This window comes from Oncorhynchus tshawytscha, linkage group LG19 (assembly GCF_018296145.1).
Source record: "Oncorhynchus tshawytscha isolate Ot180627B linkage group LG19, Otsh_v2.0, whole genome shotgun sequence".
Lineage (NCBI taxonomy): Eukaryota > Metazoa > Chordata > Actinopteri > Salmoniformes > Salmonidae > Oncorhynchus > Oncorhynchus tshawytscha.
The window spans coordinates 46,280,850-46,299,756 of NC_056447.1; the positions used below are offsets into that span (position 1 = coordinate 46,280,850).

Sequence of the window (18,907 nt, forward strand, 5' to 3'; positions counted from 1 at the left end):
TTTTGTCTTGTCTTCCCACACACCTGTTTTCAATCCGTTGTGTATTTAACCCTCTGTTTCCCCTCATGTCTTTGTCAGAGATTGTTTTATTGTCAGTGTAGTGTGATTGTTGTATAGGTGCGCGTCGGGTCCTCGTTTGTGTGTTTATGTACATTTAGTGTTATGGAGCATACTCCGGGGACTTTATTAAAAGACTCCATTTTACACTCCATTTGACTCTCCTGCGCCTATTACACCTACGCATGACAAAAGTATCAGTGTCATTATCCTCGCAAGGTGAGACATTGATAAGTATTGAAAACAGGGTGACAATAATTTTGAACCCTACCTTTTTGATAAAAGAAATATGACTCTCTGAGCCATTATATTAGTATAAAATAATATATATTTTTAGCATACAATATAGCTCAGTATTTGAATTACTTATTTTATACATCATTTTTGTACATCTTTATCAAGGGTGTCAATAAGTTTGGATGCCACTGTATGTATGTAATAACTTATATTATTAATGGTAGCGGTAGTTATATTAATTGAAGGCCTATTAGTAATTTAACAACTTATTTTGTGCTTACATTTTTGTTGTTGCTGTTAATGTAGCTTCATTGCCAAAATCCTGACCTATCCCTTTAAACCAAATGTCATTATCGACTAATAGGGTATTTTTCCACTGCACTGTGTCAACACTGGACTATCCAGTTCCAGGCATAAGCGACATAATCGGTCACTTAGGGCCCCAGTTGGGGTCTCTTGGCAGTAAGAATACACCAGGTGCAAATTCAAAATTCAGTTGTGCATCAGCAGTTTTGCCAATTTTTAGATTGGTAGTTAGTCTAGCCAGCTATCTAAACTTGTATTAACCATGGCCGAATACCAACTGGGCACGCAGGCCCCTAACCTCCAGGGGGCCCCCATTGATTTTGTTAGTCATTCTCACTCATATTATATTAACATGGCATAAGTCATTACAAAAGGTGCAGAATTGCAGGAAATTACCTGCAAAACGGCACATTTTTGCTCTCTACCCCATGGCAAAATGAGTAGAATTGCAGGAAATTAACTGTAAAACATTTTTAAAAATGATCTACACCGTCAAGAGGGAGGCCACTAAAATGTTTTGCCATGCTTGTGTTATGCTAGTATAACACAAGCATTTGCACACCTACATGCTTAAAGCCCAGGGCTAACATGTCAAAGAAAGTAACAGAGGAGCTGAGGGGACAATTAAATGCATATCCTGTAGTCATTCAGCAAATATGTTTTCACACTACTGATTTCAACAATGTGTTTGTAAGGTCAGGCGGGTGTTTAGGGTGATTAAGGCTACCACTGAAAAGAGGAGGGCCAGCTAAGATCTGGGCCAATGTTGGTGTTATCCAACTTCAATGAACGCATTATGCGAAAGTTATGTGCGAAATGTGGTTTTGGCCTGGACCAAGGGAGATCTAGGCTAAACCAAAACCTGTGAAGAGCTTTAAAGGGATAGTGATAGATTTAGGCAATGAAGCCCTTTTTCTACTTACCCAGAGTCAGATGAACATATGGATACCATTTTTATGTCTCTGATTGAGTGTAGATTGAAAGAATTTGGAGGTAGTTTTGTGAGCCATCACTAACTAGCTTGAGCGCAACAGCTGGAAGTCTTCACGTACCATAAACATATAAATGTTATCCATGAGTTACTCTGACTTTGGTTAGGTAGAAAAAGGGCTTATTCACTATCGCTTTAAAAGTTTGGACTGAAAAAGAATGGGGAAAATAGTAAAGGTGTATGTAGCCTAATCATAATAGTATTAGAACAGTGTGTTCTGACATTTGTATTTGTGTGTGATATCAAGTCATGACAGGTATGTCAATGTGTCTTTCAGGGGTTGTTCTGTTGTTACGGTTATCTGTTTACAATATACTGTGACTCGGACCATGACATTTCATGTGTATGCCTTTCGGTCTTTCTTCTGCTTCTGTCAACAGCATTATATCCTGGCATTCGGTGGCATAATTGCAGTGCCTCTGATCCTGGCCGAGCCTCTCTGTATTGGACACAACAATGCCGCCAAGAGCCTACTCATCTCCACCATATTCTTTGTGTCGGGTGTGTGCACATTGCTTCAGACCACTATCGGAACCAGGTAGTTAGTCCTCTTGGCATTTCCTTAATAGCTTACCTTTCACATAAGGGCACACACATACAGTTGAAGTCAGAAGTTTATAGACACTTAGGTTGAAAAATGAGTTTTAATGACCCCAACAACTCCACACATTTCTTTTTAACAAACTATAGTTATGGCAAGTCGGTTAGGACATCTACTTTGTGCATGACACAAGTAATACCAAAGTATCTTTATCCACAGTAAAACGAGTCCTATATCGACATAACCTGAAAGGCCGCTCAGCAAGGAAGAAGCCACTGCTCCAAAACCGTCATAAAAAGCCAGACTACAGTTTGCAACTGCACATTGGGACAAAGATCGTACTTTTTGGAGAAATGTCCTCTGGTCTGAGGAAACAAAATAAAGGTGTTTGGCTATAATGACCATTGTTCTGTTTGGAGGAAAAAGGGGGAGACTTGCAAGCAGAAGAACACCATCCCAACCGTGAAGCACGAGGGTGGCAGTATCATGTTGTGGGGGTGCTTTGCTGCAGGAGGGACTGGTGCACTTCACAAAATAGCTGGCATCATGAGGCAGGAAAATTATGTGGATATATTGAAGCAACATCTCAAGACATCAGTCAGGAAGTTAAAGCTTGGTCGCAAATGGGTCTTCCAAATGAACAATGACCCCAAGCATACTTCCAAAGAAGTGGCAAAATGGCTTAAGGACAACAAAGTCAAGGTATTGGAGTGGCCATCACAAAGCCCTGACCTCAATCCTATAGAAGACTTGTGGGCAGAACTGAAAAAGCGTGTGCGAACAAGGAGGCCTACAAACATGACTCAGTTACACCAGCTCTGTCAGGAGGAATGGGCCAAAATGCACCTAACTCATTGTGGAAAGCTTCTGGAAGGTTATCTGAAACGTTTGACCAAAGATAAACAATTTAAAGGCAATGCTACCAAATACTAATTGAGTGTATGTAAACTTCTGACCCACTGGGAACATGATGAAAGAAATAAAAGCTGAAATAAATCATTCTCTTTACTTTTATTCCAACATTTCACAGTTTTAAAATAAAGTGGTGATCAAAAACTGACCTATAACAGGGAATTTTTACTAGGATTAAATGTCAGGAATTGTGAAAACTGAGTTTAAATGTTTTTGGCTAAGGTGTACGTAAACTTCCGACTTATATATACACTGATTGTACAAAACCGCTGCACCACTCGGGCTCCCGTGTGACGCAGTGGTCTAAGGCACTGCATTTCAGTGTAAGTGGCATCACTACAGTCCCTGGTTCAAATCCAGGCTGAATCACATCCTGCAGTGATTGGGAGTCGCATAAGGTAGTGCACAATTGGCCCAGCATTGTCCGGGTTTGGCCAGGGTAGGCCGTCATTGTAAATAAGAGTTTGTTGTTAACTGACTTGTTTGACATTAGTGATAGTATGAACTTTGACCCAGGCACAGATTCACAGCAGGCAGAGGTAAGGGTAAATCCAGAATATTTACTTAAGGGCTTCATATCAAAACAACAAAGCAAGGGAACACTGAACGAGACTTGAGCAGCTGGCCCAGTCCACAGAGGAACCTAAATAGTCATGAAGCAGGTGATCCCAATAAGCCCAATCAGGGTCACCTGGATACTAGAGGAAACCCACGGGTGCTCTCCAGTGCCAACCACAGGTAGTACACTCCATGTAGAAACCCTAACCTGTGATAACTTGCTGAGTTAAATAAAGTATAAATAAAATGTATTTAAAAAGAACACCAATTCCATGACTTAGACTGACCAGGAGAAAGCTTTGATCTCATATTGATGTCACTTGTTTAATCCACTTCAATCAGTGTAGATGAAGAGGTGGGAAGGTGTTCTTAATGTTTTGTACACTCAGTGTATAGGCCTCAGTGTATAGACACAAGGATGTATAAATGCAAACACATGTAGGAGCCTACTTTAAACCCACAGAGGCTTAGAAGAACACACAGACAAGGCTGTGTGCATGCATGCTTGAGTACACACGCAATCGTGCACACATCTGAAACCAAACACACATCTGAACCCAAACAGAGATCTGAACCCAAACAGCGATCTGAACCCAAACAACGATCTGAACCCAAACAACGATCTGAACTTAACATAAATCCTTCTCTAAACTCAGCAAAAAAAGAAACGTCCTCTCACTGTCAACTGCGTTAATGTTCAGCGAACTGAACATGTGTAAATATTTGTATGAACATAACAAGATTCAACAACTGAGCCATAAACTGAACAAGTTCCACAGACATGTGACTATCAGGAATGGAATAATGTATCCCTGAACAAAGGGGGGTCAAAATCAAAAGTAACAGTCAGTATCTGGTGTAGCCACCAGCTGCATTAAGTACTGCAGTGTATGTCCTCCTCATGGACTGCACCATATTGACCAGTTCTTGCTGTGAGATGTTACTCCACTCTTCCACCAAGGCACCTGCAAGTTCCCAGACATTTCTTGGGGGAATGGCCCTGGCCTCACCTTCCAATCCAACAGATCCCAGACCTGCTCAATGGGATTGAGATCTGGGCACTTCGCTGGCCATGGCAGAGCATTGACATTCCTGTCTTGCAGGAAATCACGCACAGAACGAGCAGTATGGCTGGTGGCATTGTCGGGCTGGAGGGTCATGTCAGGATGAGCCTGCAGGAAGGGTACCACATGAAGGAGGAGGATGTCTTCCCTGTAACGCACAGCGTTGAGATAGCCTGCAATGACAACAAGCTCAGTCCGATGATTCTGTGACACACCACCCCAGACCATGACGGACCCTCCACCTGCTCCAGATTACTGTACAGGCCTCGGTGTAACACTCATTACTTCGACGATCTACGCGACTCCGACCATCACCCGAGTGAGACAAAACCACGACTTGTCATTGAAGAGCACTTTTTGCCAGTCCTGTCTGGTCCAGCGACGGTGGGTTGGTGCCCTTAGGCAACGTTGTTGCCGATGTTGTCTGGAAAGGACCTGCATTACAACAGGCCTACAAGCCCTCAGTCCAGCCTCTCTCAGCCTTTTGCAGACAGTCTGAGCACTGATGGAGGGATTATGCGTTCCTGGTGTAACTCTGTCAGTTGTTGTTGCCATCCTGTACCTGTCCTGCAGGTTTGATGTTTGGATGTACCGATCCTGTGCAGGTATTGTTGCACATGGTTTGCCCGTGCAAGGACGATCAGCTGTCCATTCTGTCTCCCCGTAGCGCTGTCTTAGGCGTCTCACAGTGCGGACATTGCAATTTATTGCCCTTTCACACAGATGAGCAGGGAACCTGGGCATCTTTCTTTTGGTGTTTTTCAGAGTCAGTAGACAGGCCTATTTAGTATCCTAAGTTTTCATAACTGTGACCTTAAATGCCTACCGTCTGTAAGCTGTTAGTGTCTTCACGACTGTTCCACAGGTGCATGTTCATTTATTGTTTATGGTTCATTGAACAAGCATGGGAAACAGTGTTTAAACCCTTTTCAATGAAGATCTGTGAAGTTATTTGGATTTTTACAAATTATCTTTGAAAGACAGGGTCCTGAAAAAGGGCCGTTTCTTTTTTGGCTGAGTTTTTTTCCATCTAGGTAATCCTTTTGGAAATATCTGTCTCCAGTTCTAAGTAAAGTAAAGTTCCTGACAGCTTAATGCCCTAATGTACAGTATAGTGAAGACAGGTTTAGGGCCTGGGCCTACCACAGTTTAAGAATGATTCCTGTCCAAAGCCTTATGTTGAGTTTCCATGAGTTAGAGCTGAAGAGCCCAGGTGCAGGATTGGTCAGTATGGTATTATATCACTATAAGACTCGACAATCACCCAGATGAGTCTATCACAGCCCAGCAGTTATGTATCATAAACATAACCTAATTGCAACCTTATTTATTTAAGCTGGTTTGAACTAATACGTGTACCCTCTAGTAGTATACAGTAATGACACTGAATATGCACTGAGTAGACTAAACATTAGGAACACCTTCTTAGTATGGCGTTGCAGTTCTTGATTACAAACCAGTGCGCCTGGAACTTACTTAAAGCATTTCAATATTTGTCTGGCCCATTCACCCTTTGAATGACACACATACACAATCCATGTCTCAATTGTCTAAAGGCTTAAAAATCCTTCTTTAACCCGTCTCCTCCCCTTCATCTACACTGATTGAAGTGGATTTAACAAGTGACATCAATAAGGGATCATAGCTTTCACCTGGATTCACCTGGTCAGTCTTTCATGGAAAGAGTAGGTGTCCTTAATGTTTTTTGCACTCAGTGTATCTCAACTGTTGTAAGACCAAAATGGGTTGGTTGTATAAGGCTAAAACTACTGGACCAGGGATGCATCCAGTGGAAGAAATCATGAAAATAGGCACCTACAGTAGCTACCCAACCAGCTACCTTACTAACTACCCAACCAGCTACCTTACTAGCTACCCAACCACCTACCCATTTCAATTAAGCTTATCGTTACTATACATCATTTCTTGGCTCCTGATATCAGGAATCATTCCGTGGCCATTGAGATGACATTGGGATAATATTGGGTATGTCGTGATCGAGTTAACTTGAGCTTCTTTGACAATCTGCATCTATATACCTTTAGGTCAAAGGTTAGCTAAACTCATCTAAAAAGCCCAGGGTAGTTGTACTCTTTTAATCTTAAAACTTATTTGCTACCAGGCAGACTACTGGTAGATGAACCAGACCATTCCATCCTTAACCCATGCATGCCACTGGTTGCCTCTTTCTTTCCACAGGTTGCCAATCCTCCAGGGCGGTACCTTTAGCTTCATCACCCCCACTCTGGCCATACTTGCTCTGCCTAAGTGGCAGTGCCCTGCCCCCAGTGCCATGTCCCAGCAGCTTCAAAATGCCACTGGCTCCCTGCTAATGGACTCTGATGAGGTGTGGAAGTTACGCATGAGAGAGGTATGTTTGCGGTCTAGATCCAACAAGTGATATACAAAAAACTTCCTGAACTAATATCACATAGCAATATAAATCAAGACTAAATAAAAATTTATTTTTTTGTCGGGAGTAAGTGATATATTGATAACACAATGTCTGAACTCATGTACATACCACTCAGGACACTAAATCAATTGTACTAAGTGTCAATAGCACCTTACATCCAGCATCCAGGTATAATGGTTTGACTTATGACTTGTTAGAATATGTTACTTCTCTCCATACATGAAATTGTCAACTGTCTCAAACTGAGGCTCCTGAGTGGTGCAGCAGTCTAAGGCACTTCATCTCAGTGCTAGAGGCATCACTACAGACCCTGGTTTGATTCCAGGCTTTATGACAACTGGGTGTGATTGGGAGTCCCATAGGGCGGCGCACAATTGCCCCAGCGTGGCACAGTGTGGGCTTGGCTGGCGTGGCCCAGCGTGGGTTTGGCTGGGGTAGGCCATCATTGTAAATAAGAATTTGTTCTTAACTGACTTGCCTAGTAAAATAAAATAGTTGGGTGCACTTTCATTAAATTGTGCACCTAGCAAAATATTGTTTGGCTAGCGATGTTTCTGAACTGTACAATGTCAGGAAAGAGGGTACCTAGTCATTTGCATAACTGAATGCAGCCAACCAAAATGTGTGTTCCGCATTAATTAATACAACCCCTCTGAATCAGAGTGGTGGGGGGGCTTCTTTAATTAACATAATCGGCGCCCGGGGAGCAGTTGTTGTTGGGGTTAACTGCCTCAGGGCCAGAAAGGCAGATTTTTCCACCTTGGCTACATAGGATGGCAGAATTGGATAAACAAATGTCCTCCCGATTGATACAAATCATCATGATATCATTCTGCCAGGTAGGCTTACTTTGCAGCCGACATTTAATGCAGAATTGGATAAACAAATGCCCTCCCGATTGATACAAATCATCATGATATCATTCTGCCAGGTAGGCTTACTTTGCAGCCGACATTTAATGCAGAATTGGATAAACAAATGCCCTCCCGATTGATACAAATCATCATGATATCATTCTGCCAGGTAGGCTTACTTTGCAGCCGACATTTAATGCAGAATTGGATAAACAAATGCCCTCCCGATTGATACAAATCATCATGATATCATTCTGCCAGGTAGGCTTACTTTGCAGCCGTCATTTAATGCAGAATTGGATAAACAAATGTCCTCCCGATTGATATGAATCATCATGATATCAGACTTTGCAGTCAATAATTGATTGGGACGATTTTGGGGTAAAGCCCTTAGAAATGTTCACTCAAACAGCACCCAATGTAAAAATAAAAAAAACAATGTAGTTGTTTCAACTAATAATTATGAAGTAACTGGTTCCACAGGCTTTTTTTTTTGTTTACTCAACTTTTTGGTCCTAGTGTTACCTACATTTTTTTCCCCCTAAATTTAGCTCCAACTTGAGAAAACATAGGCAGAAAAATATGTCGACTTAAAATTATGTTTGCTCAAATTGTCTCATATGTTCATTTAACTCAAAATTATTATCTGAGCATCTTACCTAAAAAAGGCTGCTGAAGTAGTTACACACACAGTGCTATTAATAACATACAACATTTTCAATTTACATGATTACATTGTGCATGTTCATTTATAAAGTAATTAATGTTCAACATGATTATTTTATTTATCATTGTGATTAAGGAGTACAATTTAAACAGAGTAATATGCCCCACCAACATTAGACAACCATAACTAAAAAACTAAAATTGCTGAAATAGGTAGTGTAAATCAAATCAATGATGAGAGAATAGTCAGATTAACTGATAATTGACACAGACATGGTGGTGTAGCTGGAGGTTTGAAGTTCAAATCCCAGGTGACGACATGATGAATAATAGTTCGTTTGTAAATGAACATGCACAATGTAATCCTGTACGTTAACACGTGTGTCAAATATGTACGTTGAAAACATTATATTTTAAAAGCATTGTGTATGTTTAACTAATTCCACAGCCTTTTGTAGGTAAAATTCACAAATTATAATTTCTAGTTGAATGAGCATATGAGACAGATTGAGCAAATACATCATTTTAAATTGACTGAATTTTTGCCTACGTTTTCTCAAGTTGGAGCTAAATTTGTGCCAACAATGGTAATACTTGGATCGAAAAGTTAAGTAATCAAAACAAGGCTGTGGAACCAGTTACTTAATAATAATTCGTTGAAACTATATATATTATTTTACAGTGCATGATGACTGAATTGCGCGTGGCAAAGATTTAACGAATACTTCAGACCAAACTTTTTTAATACCTGGTTTGCATACCGATTGTTGCCTTAGTTAGCATGTACTGGTAGATATCATAATTGAAACGTCTTTCCTACCCTACCGGCTACCGATGTCGTTTAATTCTGTGAGCTGCTCCATGCCACAACCAGTTGAGAGCTGCAGGCTCTTGCTGTCTGATATTCCGGTGAAACTAGCTATGTGTGCCTGGTGCATGTGAATATAGTTCACGTGCTTTGCGATTGTGTAGGCTACTTTGTACATTATTTCTCTATTGAATTACATAATTGATACGGGGTATACTTCCGCTATACTACTTGTATACGCATCAATGGAGATTAAGAATATGAGTATGAGTATTTGCAATGCCCAATGACATTTTTGGGGGTATACTGTACATCTTAATATCCCTGCGTATATCCCCCACTACAACTCTGTATGTACTGTGTCTATATCCAATAGTGAGTGCTAAAAAGCTAACCAACTGTCTGAAATGACTCATATCCAAGAAACCCAGGACTCTAAATCAAACTGTCTTTTCTTTCACTGAGTTTCTGTTGTTTACATGCTTACACTTCTGACTGTAAGACTTTAAAAATTCAATATGTTTCCTCAGCTGCAACTTGTCACAGAGCACTTCAAATATTTTAGCCCCCATCAGGTATGAGTCACTGCCTCTTATATAAGCCTTAAAAGTCATTAGAAACTACACCTAGTCCTCAAGGGAGGCCCTTACAAATATACTTGACACTGACGATTTTAGGGCTTAGGTAAGATTAATTACCTTAAATAGTTTGCAATTCAGTGCATGTGGGCTGTGTGTTCACTGCTTCACCCAAAATATTTGATTGAAAACATTGGTAGTTTAGCGAAGACAAGTCTGGACAGTAATTCCTCCCAATACATCTTTTACACATTGACAAGACAGGTTTTATGTGTTTTTTTTGTTTTACAATTCACAACACACCCTAAAACATTCAACCTAAAACGTTCACCCTAAAACATGTTGATAGATGTTTATAGTGAATGTTGATGGATGTTCATAGGGAATATTGATTGATTTTAATAGGTGTAACAGATGTGATCGTACAATGCCCAGCCAGCAGCCCCAGTTGCTTGGTATTTATTCTGACAATAGAAGCACATTACAGTGCATTCGGAATGTATTCGGACCCCTTGAATATTTCAACATTTCGTTACGTTATAGCGTCATACTGAAATGTATTAAATAGTTTTTTTCTTCATCAATCTACTCACAATGCCCCATAATGACAAAGCAAAAATATTTTTTTTTACATTTTTCAAATATATAAATATATTTATAAAATTAAATATCACAAGTATTCAGACCCTTTACTCAGTACACTGTTGAAACACCTTTGGCAGCAATTACAGCCTTGAGTCTTGGGTATGAAGCTACAAGCTTGGCATACCTGTATTTGGGGAGTTTCTCCCATTCTTCTCTGCAGATCCTCTCAAGCTCTGTCAGGATGGATGGGGAGCAAGGCTGCACAGCCATTTTCATGTCTCTCCAGATATGTTTGATTGTGTTCAAGTCTGGGCTCTGGCTGGACCACTCAAGGATATTCAGAAACTTGTCCTGAAGCCACTCCTGCGTTGCCTTGGCTGTGTGCTTAGGGTCGTTGTCCTGTTGGATGGTGAACCTTCGCCCCAGTCTGATGTCCTGAGCGCTCTGGAGCAGGTTTTCATCAAGGATATCTCTTTTTTCATCAAGGATCTCTCTCCTCTGTTCATCTTTCCCTCGATTCTGACCAGTCTCCCAGTCCCTGCCACTGAAAAACATTCCCACAGCATGATGCTTCCACCACCGCGCTTCACCGTAGAGATGGTGCCAGGTTTCCTCCAGATGGGATGCTTGGCATTCATGCCAAAGAGTTCAATGTTGGTTTCATCAGACCAGAGATTCTTGTTTCTCATGGTCTGAGTGTCCTTTAGGTGGCCATGATCGGGAGTCTCATAGGGCGGTGCACAATTGGCCCAGCATCATCCGGGTTAGGGGAGGGTTTGGACAGGGAGCTTTACTTGGCTCATCGCGCTGTAGCGACTCCTTGGGGCGGGCCAGGCGCCTGCAGGCTGACCACCACTGACCACCTAGGAAACTATGCAGTTTTTTTTTTTTTTACGTGTTATTTCTTACACTAGTACCCCAGGTCATCTTAGGTTTCTTTACATACACCCGAGAAGAACTACTGAATATAAGATCAGCGTCAACTCACCATCAGTACGACCAAGAATATGTTTTTCGCGATGCGGATCCTGAGTTCTGCCTTACAACCAGTGTAACCGAGTGGATCACATGCAGCGACCAAAAAAAAAACGACTCAGAAAAAGAGGGAAACGAAGCGGTCTTCTGGTCAGACTCCGGAGACGGGCACATCGTGCACCACTCCCCAGCATTCTTCTTGCCAATGTCCAGTCTCTTGACAACAAGGTTGATGAAATCCGAGCAAGGGTAGCATTCCAGAGGGACATCAGAGACTGTAACGTTCTCTGCTTCACGGAAACATGGCTAACTGGAGAGACGCAATCCGAAGCGGTGCAGCCAGCGGGTTTCTCCACGCATCGCGCCGACAGAAACAAACATCTCTCTGGTAAGAAGACGGGCGGGGGCGTATGCCTTATGGCCAACGTGACATGGTGTGATGAAGGAAACATACAGGAACTCAAATCCTTCTGTTCACCTGATTTAGAATTCCTCACAATCAAATGTAGACCGCATTACCTACCAAGAGAATTCTCTTCGATTATAATCACAGCCGTATATATCCCCCCAAGCAGACACATCGATGGCTCTGAACGAACTTTATTTAACTCTCTGCAAACTGGAAACGATTTATCCGGAGGCTGCATTCATTGTAGCTGGGGATTTTAACAAGGCTAATCTGAAAACAAGACTCCCTAAATTTTATCAGCATATTGATTGCGCAACCAGGGGTGGAAAGACCCTGGATCATTGTTACTCTAACTTCCGCGACGCATATAAGGCCCTGCCCCGCCCCCTTTCGGAAAAGCTGTTTCGGTGTGCGAGTTCATTAGAACGTGCGTTGAAGATGTCGTTCCCATAGCAACGATTAAAACATTCCCTAACCAGAAACCGTGGATTGATGGCAGCATTCGTGTGAAACTGAAGGCACGAACCACTGCTTTTAATCAGGGCAAGGTGTCTGGTAACATGACTGAATACAAACAGTGCAGCTATTCCCTCCGCAAGGCTATCAAACAAGCTAAGCGCCAGTACAGAGACAAAGTAGAATCTCAATTCAACGGCTCAGACACAAGAGGTATGTGGCAGGGTCTACAGTCAATCACGGACTACAGGAAGAAACCCAGCCCAGTCACGGACCAGGATGTCTTGCTCCCAGGCAGACTAAATAACTTTTTGCCCGCTTTGAGGACAATACAGTGCCACTGACACGGCCTGCAACGGAATCATGCGGTCTCTCCTTCACTGCAGCCGAAGTGAGTAAGACATTTAAACGTGTTAACCCTCGCAAGGCTGCAGGCCCAGACGGCATCCCCAGCCGCGCCCTCAGAGCATGCGCAGACCAGCTGGCCGGTGTGTTTACGGACATATTCAACCAATCCCTATACCAGTCTGCTGTTCCCACATGCTTCAAGAGGGCCACCATTGTTCCTGTTCCCAAGAAAGCTAAGGTAACTGAGCTAAACGACTACCGCCCCGTAGCACTCACATCCGTCATCATGAAGTGCTTTGAGAGACTAGTCAAGGACCATATCACCTCCACCCTACCTGACACCCTTGACCCACTCCAATTTGCTTACCGCCCAAATAGGTCCACAGACGATGCAATCTCAACCACACTGCACACTGCCCTAACCCATCTGGACAAGAGGAATACCTATGTGAGAATGCTGTTCATCGACTACAGCTCGGCATTCAACACCATAGTACCCTCCAAGCTCGTCATCAAGCTCGAGACCCTGGGTCTCGACCCCGCCCTGTGCAACTGGGTACTGGACTTCCTGACGGGCCGCCCCCAGGTGGTGAGGGTAGGCAACAACATCTCCTCCCCGCTGATCCTCAACACTGGGGCCCCACAAGGGTGCGTTCTGAGCCCCCTCCTGTACTCCCTGTTCACCCACGACTGCGTGGCCATGCACGCCTCCAACTCAATCATCAAGTTTGCGGACGACACAACAGTGGTAGGCTTGATTACCAACAACGACGAGACGGCCTACAGGGAGGAGGTGAGGGCCCTCGGAGTGTGGTGTCAGGAAAATAACCTCACACTCAACGTCAACAAAACTAAGGAGATGATTGTGGACTTCAGGAAACAGCAGAGGGAACACCCCCATCCACATCGATGGAACAGTAGTGGAGAGGGTAGCAAGTTTTAAGTTCCTCGGCATACACATCACAGACAAACTGAATTGGTCCACTCACACAGACAGCATCGTGAGGAAGGCGCAGCAGCGCCTCTTCAACCTCAGGAGGCTGAAGAAATTCGGCTTGTCACCAAAAGCACTCACAAACTTCTACAGATGCACAATCGAGAGCATCCTGGCGGGCTGTATCACCGCCTGGTATGGCAACTGCACCGCCCTCAACCGTAAGGCTCTCCAGAGGGTAGTGAGGTCTGCACAACGCATCACCGGGGCAAACTACCTGCCCTCCAGGACACCTACACCACCCGATGCTACAGGAAGGCCATAAAGATCATCAAGGACATCAACCATCCGAGCCACTGCCTGTTCACCCCGCTGTCATCCAGAAGGCGAGGTCAGTACAGGTGCATCAAAGCTGGGACCGAGAGACTGAAAAACAGCTTCTATCTCAAGGCCATCAGACTGTTAAACAGCCACCACTAACATTGAGTGGCTACTGCCAACACACTGTCAATGACACTGACTCTACTCCAGCCACTTTAATCATGGGAATTGATGGGAAATGATGTAAATATATCACTAGCCACTTTAAACAATGCTACCTTATATAATGTTACTTACCCTACATTGTTCATCTCATATGCATACGTTGATACTGTACTCTATATCATCGACTGCATCCTTATGTAATACATGTATCACTAGCCACTTTAACTATGCCACTTGGTTTACATACTTATCTCATATGTATATACTGTACTCGATATCATCTACTGTATCTTGCCTATGCTGCTCTGTACCATCACTCATTCATATATCCTTATGTACATATTCTTTATCCCCTTACACTGTGTATAAGACAGTAGTTTTTTTGGAATTGTTAGTTAGATTACTTGCTCGTTATTACTGCATTGTCGGAACTAGAAGCACAAGCATTTCGCTACACTCGCATTAACATCTGCTAACCATGTGTATGTGACAAATAAAATTTGATTTGATTTGATTTGATTTGACCACGGTCGTCACTGATAGGTGTTTCCTCCGACACATTTGTGCGGCTGGCATCTGGGTTTAAGTGTTAAGAAGCGTGGCTTGGCGGGTCATGTTTCGGAGGACTCATGACTCGACCTTTGCCTCCCGAGCCTATTGGGGATTTGCAGCGATGAGACAAGATCAAAATTGGGGAGAATGTGTAGTTACGGACCTTTTTTGGTACCCTTCCCCAGATCTGTGCCTCGACACAATCCTGTCTCAGAGCTCTACGGACAATTCCTTTGACCTCGGGGCTTGGTTTTTTCTCTGACATGCACTGTCAACTGTGGGACCTTATATAGACAGGTGTGTGGATTTCCAAATCCAAGTCTGAATACTTATGTAAATAAGGTATCTATTTTTTTAATACATTTGCAAACATTTCTAAAAACCTGTTTTCGCTGTTTCATTATGGGATATTGTGTGTAGATTGTAGAGTTAAAAAAAAACATTTTAGAATAAGGCTGTGACTTAAAATGTGGAAAAATTCAAGGGGTCTGAATACTTTCTGAATGCACTGTAGATGTGCAGGACAACAGGATGTTGATGGCTGTAGATTCGTGATTCGTCGCATCCATGTCAATATCAGACTAGGTATTTTGTAATCAAATGTCATAACAATGACAAAACATTTAAAGTACAATAAATGTAAACACCTGACGATAGACACAAGGAGGCACATTAGACAACAGTATGTTGATGGTTGTAGATTCATGATTAGTCTGTTAGCATGGAAATAACTGTGCATTAGCAGGGAGGTTTGGTAGTTGGTATTTTGGTATTTTATTAGGATCCCCATTAGCTGTTGCAATAGCAGCTGCTTCTCTTCCTGGTGTTCACACAATACATGAAATATAATACAGAATGACATAATACAGAACATCAATAGTCAAGAACAGTTCAAGGACAGAACTACTTCCATTTTCTTTAAAGGTACACGTAGCCTACATATCAATGCATACACACAAACTATTTAGGTCAAATGGGGGAGAGGTGTTGTGCTTTATCTGTTTTTTGAAACCAGGTTTTCTGTTTATTTGAGCAATATAAGATGGAAGGGAGTTCCATGCAAAAAGGGCTCTATATAATACTGTATGCTTTCTTGAATGTGTTCTGGATGTGGGGACTGTGAAAAGACCCCTGGTGGTATGTCTGGTGGGAGAAGTGTGTGTGTCATAGCTGTGTGTAAGTTGACTATGCAAACAATTTGGGATTTTCAACACATTACTGTTTCTTATAAAAAAAGAAGAAGTGATGTAGTCAGTCTCTCCTCAACTCTTAGCCAAGAGAGACTGGCATGCATAGTATTTATATCAGCTCTCTGATTACAATTAAGAGCAAAATGTGCCGCTCTGTTCTGGGCCAGATGCAGCTTAACGAGGTCTTTCCTTGCAGCACTGGACCACACAACTGGACAATAATCAAGATTAGACAAAACTAGAGCCTGCAGAACTTGCTTTTTGGAGTGTGGTGTCAAAAAAGCAGAGCATCTCTTTATTACGGCCAGACCTCTTGCCATCTTTACAACCATTGAATATATATGTTTTGACCATGACAGTTTACAATCTAAGGTAACACCGAGTAATTTAGTCTCCTCAACCTGTTCAACAGCCACACCATTCATTAGCAGATTCAGCTGAGATCTAGAACTTAAGGAATGATTTGTACCAAATACTATGGCCTTAGTTTTAGAGATGTTCAGGACCAGTTTATTCCTGGCCACCCATTCTAAAACAGACTGCAACTCTTTGTTAAGAGTTTCAGTAACTTCATTAGCTGTGGTTGCTGATGTGTATATGGTTGACTTATCAGCATACATGGACACACATGTTTTGTTTAATGCCAGTGTCAGGTCATTGATTAAAAAAAATAAAAGAGTAGAGGGACTAGATAGCTGCCCTGCGGTACACCACACTTTACATGTTTGACATTAGAGAAGCATCCATTAAAGAAAACCCTCTGAGTTATATTAGATAGATTGCTCTGAATCCACGACGAGGTTGAAAAGCCATAACACATACGTTTTTTCAACAACAGGTTATGGTCAATAATATCAAAGGATGCACTGAAATCTAACAGTACAGCTCACTAAATCTTATTATTATCAATTTCTTTCAACCAATCATCAGTCATTTGTGTCAGTGCAGTACATGTTGAGTGTCCTTCTCAATAAGCATGCTGAAAGTCTATTGTTAATTTGTTTACACCACCCACCACTGCGACCTGTATGCTCTAGTCGGCTGGCCCTCGCTACATATTCGTCGCCAGACCCACTGGCTCCAGGTCATCTACAAGTCCATGCTAGGTAAAGATCCGCCTTATCTCAGTTCACTGGTCATGATGGCAACACCCACACGTAGCACGCGCTCCAGCAGGTGTATCTCACTGATCATCCCTAAAGCCAACACTTCATTTGGCCACCTTTCCTTCCAGTTCTCTGCTGCCTGTGACTGGAACGAATTGCAAAAATCGCTGAAGTTGGAGACTTTCATCTCCCTCACCAACTTCAAACATCTGCTATCTGAGCAGCTAACCGATCACTGCAGCTGTACATAGTCCATCGGTAAATAGCCCACCCAATTTACCTACCTCATCCCCATACTGTTTATATTTCTTTACTTTTCTGCTCTTTTGCACACCAGTATCTCTACCTGCACATGACCATCTGATCATTTATCACTCCAGTGTTAATCTGCAAATTGTAATTATCCGCCTACCTCCTCATGCCTTTTGCACACAATGTATATAGACTCTTTTTTTCTTTCCACTGTGTTATTGACTTGTTAATTGTTTACTCCATGTGTAACTCTGTGTTGTTGTCTGTTCACACTGCTATGCTTTATCTTGGCCAAGTCGCAGTTGTAAATGAGAACTTGTTCTCAACTAGCCTACCTGGTTAAATAAAGGTGAAATAAAAATAAATAAATAAATAAACAGAGAAATAGCATTTTATTTGGTCAAACAATTTTTCCCAACAGTTTGCTAAGAGCTGGCAGCAAGCTGATAGGTCTGCTGTTAGAACCAGTAAAGGCCGATTTACCACTCCTGGGTAGCGGAATTACTTTAGCTTCCCACCAGGCCTGAGGACAAAGTCTTTCCTCTAGGCTCAGATTAAAAATATGACAGATAGGAGTGGCTATAATCAGCTACCATCCTCAGTAGCTTTCCATTTAAGTCGTCAATGCGAGGTTTGTCACTATTGATCGATAACAATAATTTTTACCACTCTCCCACACTAACTTGACAAAATTCAAACTTGCAATGCTTTTCTTTCATTATTTGTTTTTTTACTCATGAATACAATTGCTTACTGTTCGTTATGGGCATTTCCTGCCTAAGTTTGCCCACTTTGCCAATGAAATAATCATAAAATAAATGGCAACATCAAATAGTTTTGTGATGAATAAGCCATCTGATTCGATGAAAGATGGAGTTGAATTTGACTAATATGAAATAATGTGATCATTACAATTAGAGTGTGCTAGCTAACTTGCTCTTACAGCAATTACATACAAAAGCACATCCCAGGATGCCCCCAATACAGTGGCAAACCATCATTCAGAGCCCCACCTGTTTAGCTAAAGAAAATTAAATAAATGAGTCACATATCAGTTTGCAAACACTGTAAAAACAAATTCATTGAGTGAATAAAGCCTCATACAACCATGGTCTCTTTCTTGCTATATTGAGTAAGGCAGCTCCAAAGTGCAGGTGTTCAAGCCTATCTCAGTGCTTTCTGTGGTGGAGGGGCAGCCAGCAGAAAATACAGAGCGTATATATTGGTAATCTTCACTAGTTGCGCTGTGATAGGTGCAGTGTACTGTCACTCATGGGGACACTACGTCACTGCAGAATCTACAGGGCGAGCTAGGCAGTTCAAGCCCCCTTGGATGCTGCAATAGATGTAAATTAGAAGTGCCCATCCAAGAAGGCTCAAGGGCATTGGCCACAGATAAAATGGTCAAATCACGTTATATCTACCGTAGCTTTGATTGGACTGATCTTGTCAACATCATATTTTCAAAACTTAGCTAGCAAGCTAGACAAGCAGTTATCATCATGAATCATGTTGACAAATCTACTGGCAAATCCTTTTCAATCCTTGTCATATGAAAATAAATTCTAGATTAAATGTATCGGTGCTCATGGGAAATCACAAATTCAACAGTGATTGGTTTTTGAA

The 18,907-nt window shown here is 42.1% G+C and overlaps 1 protein-coding gene across 1 annotated transcript in view; it reads left to right on the forward strand.

Annotated features, from left to right (window-relative positions):
* Nucleotides 1-18,907, forward strand: part of si:dkey-106n21.1 (solute carrier family 23 member 2) — a 78,145-nt gene that overhangs the window by 14,968 nt on the left and 44,270 nt on the right. Inside the window, exons 3-4 of the mRNA XM_024380353.1 lie at nt 1,972-2,129; nt 6,866-7,037. Of these exons, the coding sequence (XP_024236121.1) occupies nt 1,972-2,129; nt 6,866-7,037 (330 nt within the window). The remainder of the gene's footprint in view (nt 1-1,971; nt 2,130-6,865; nt 7,038-18,907) is intronic.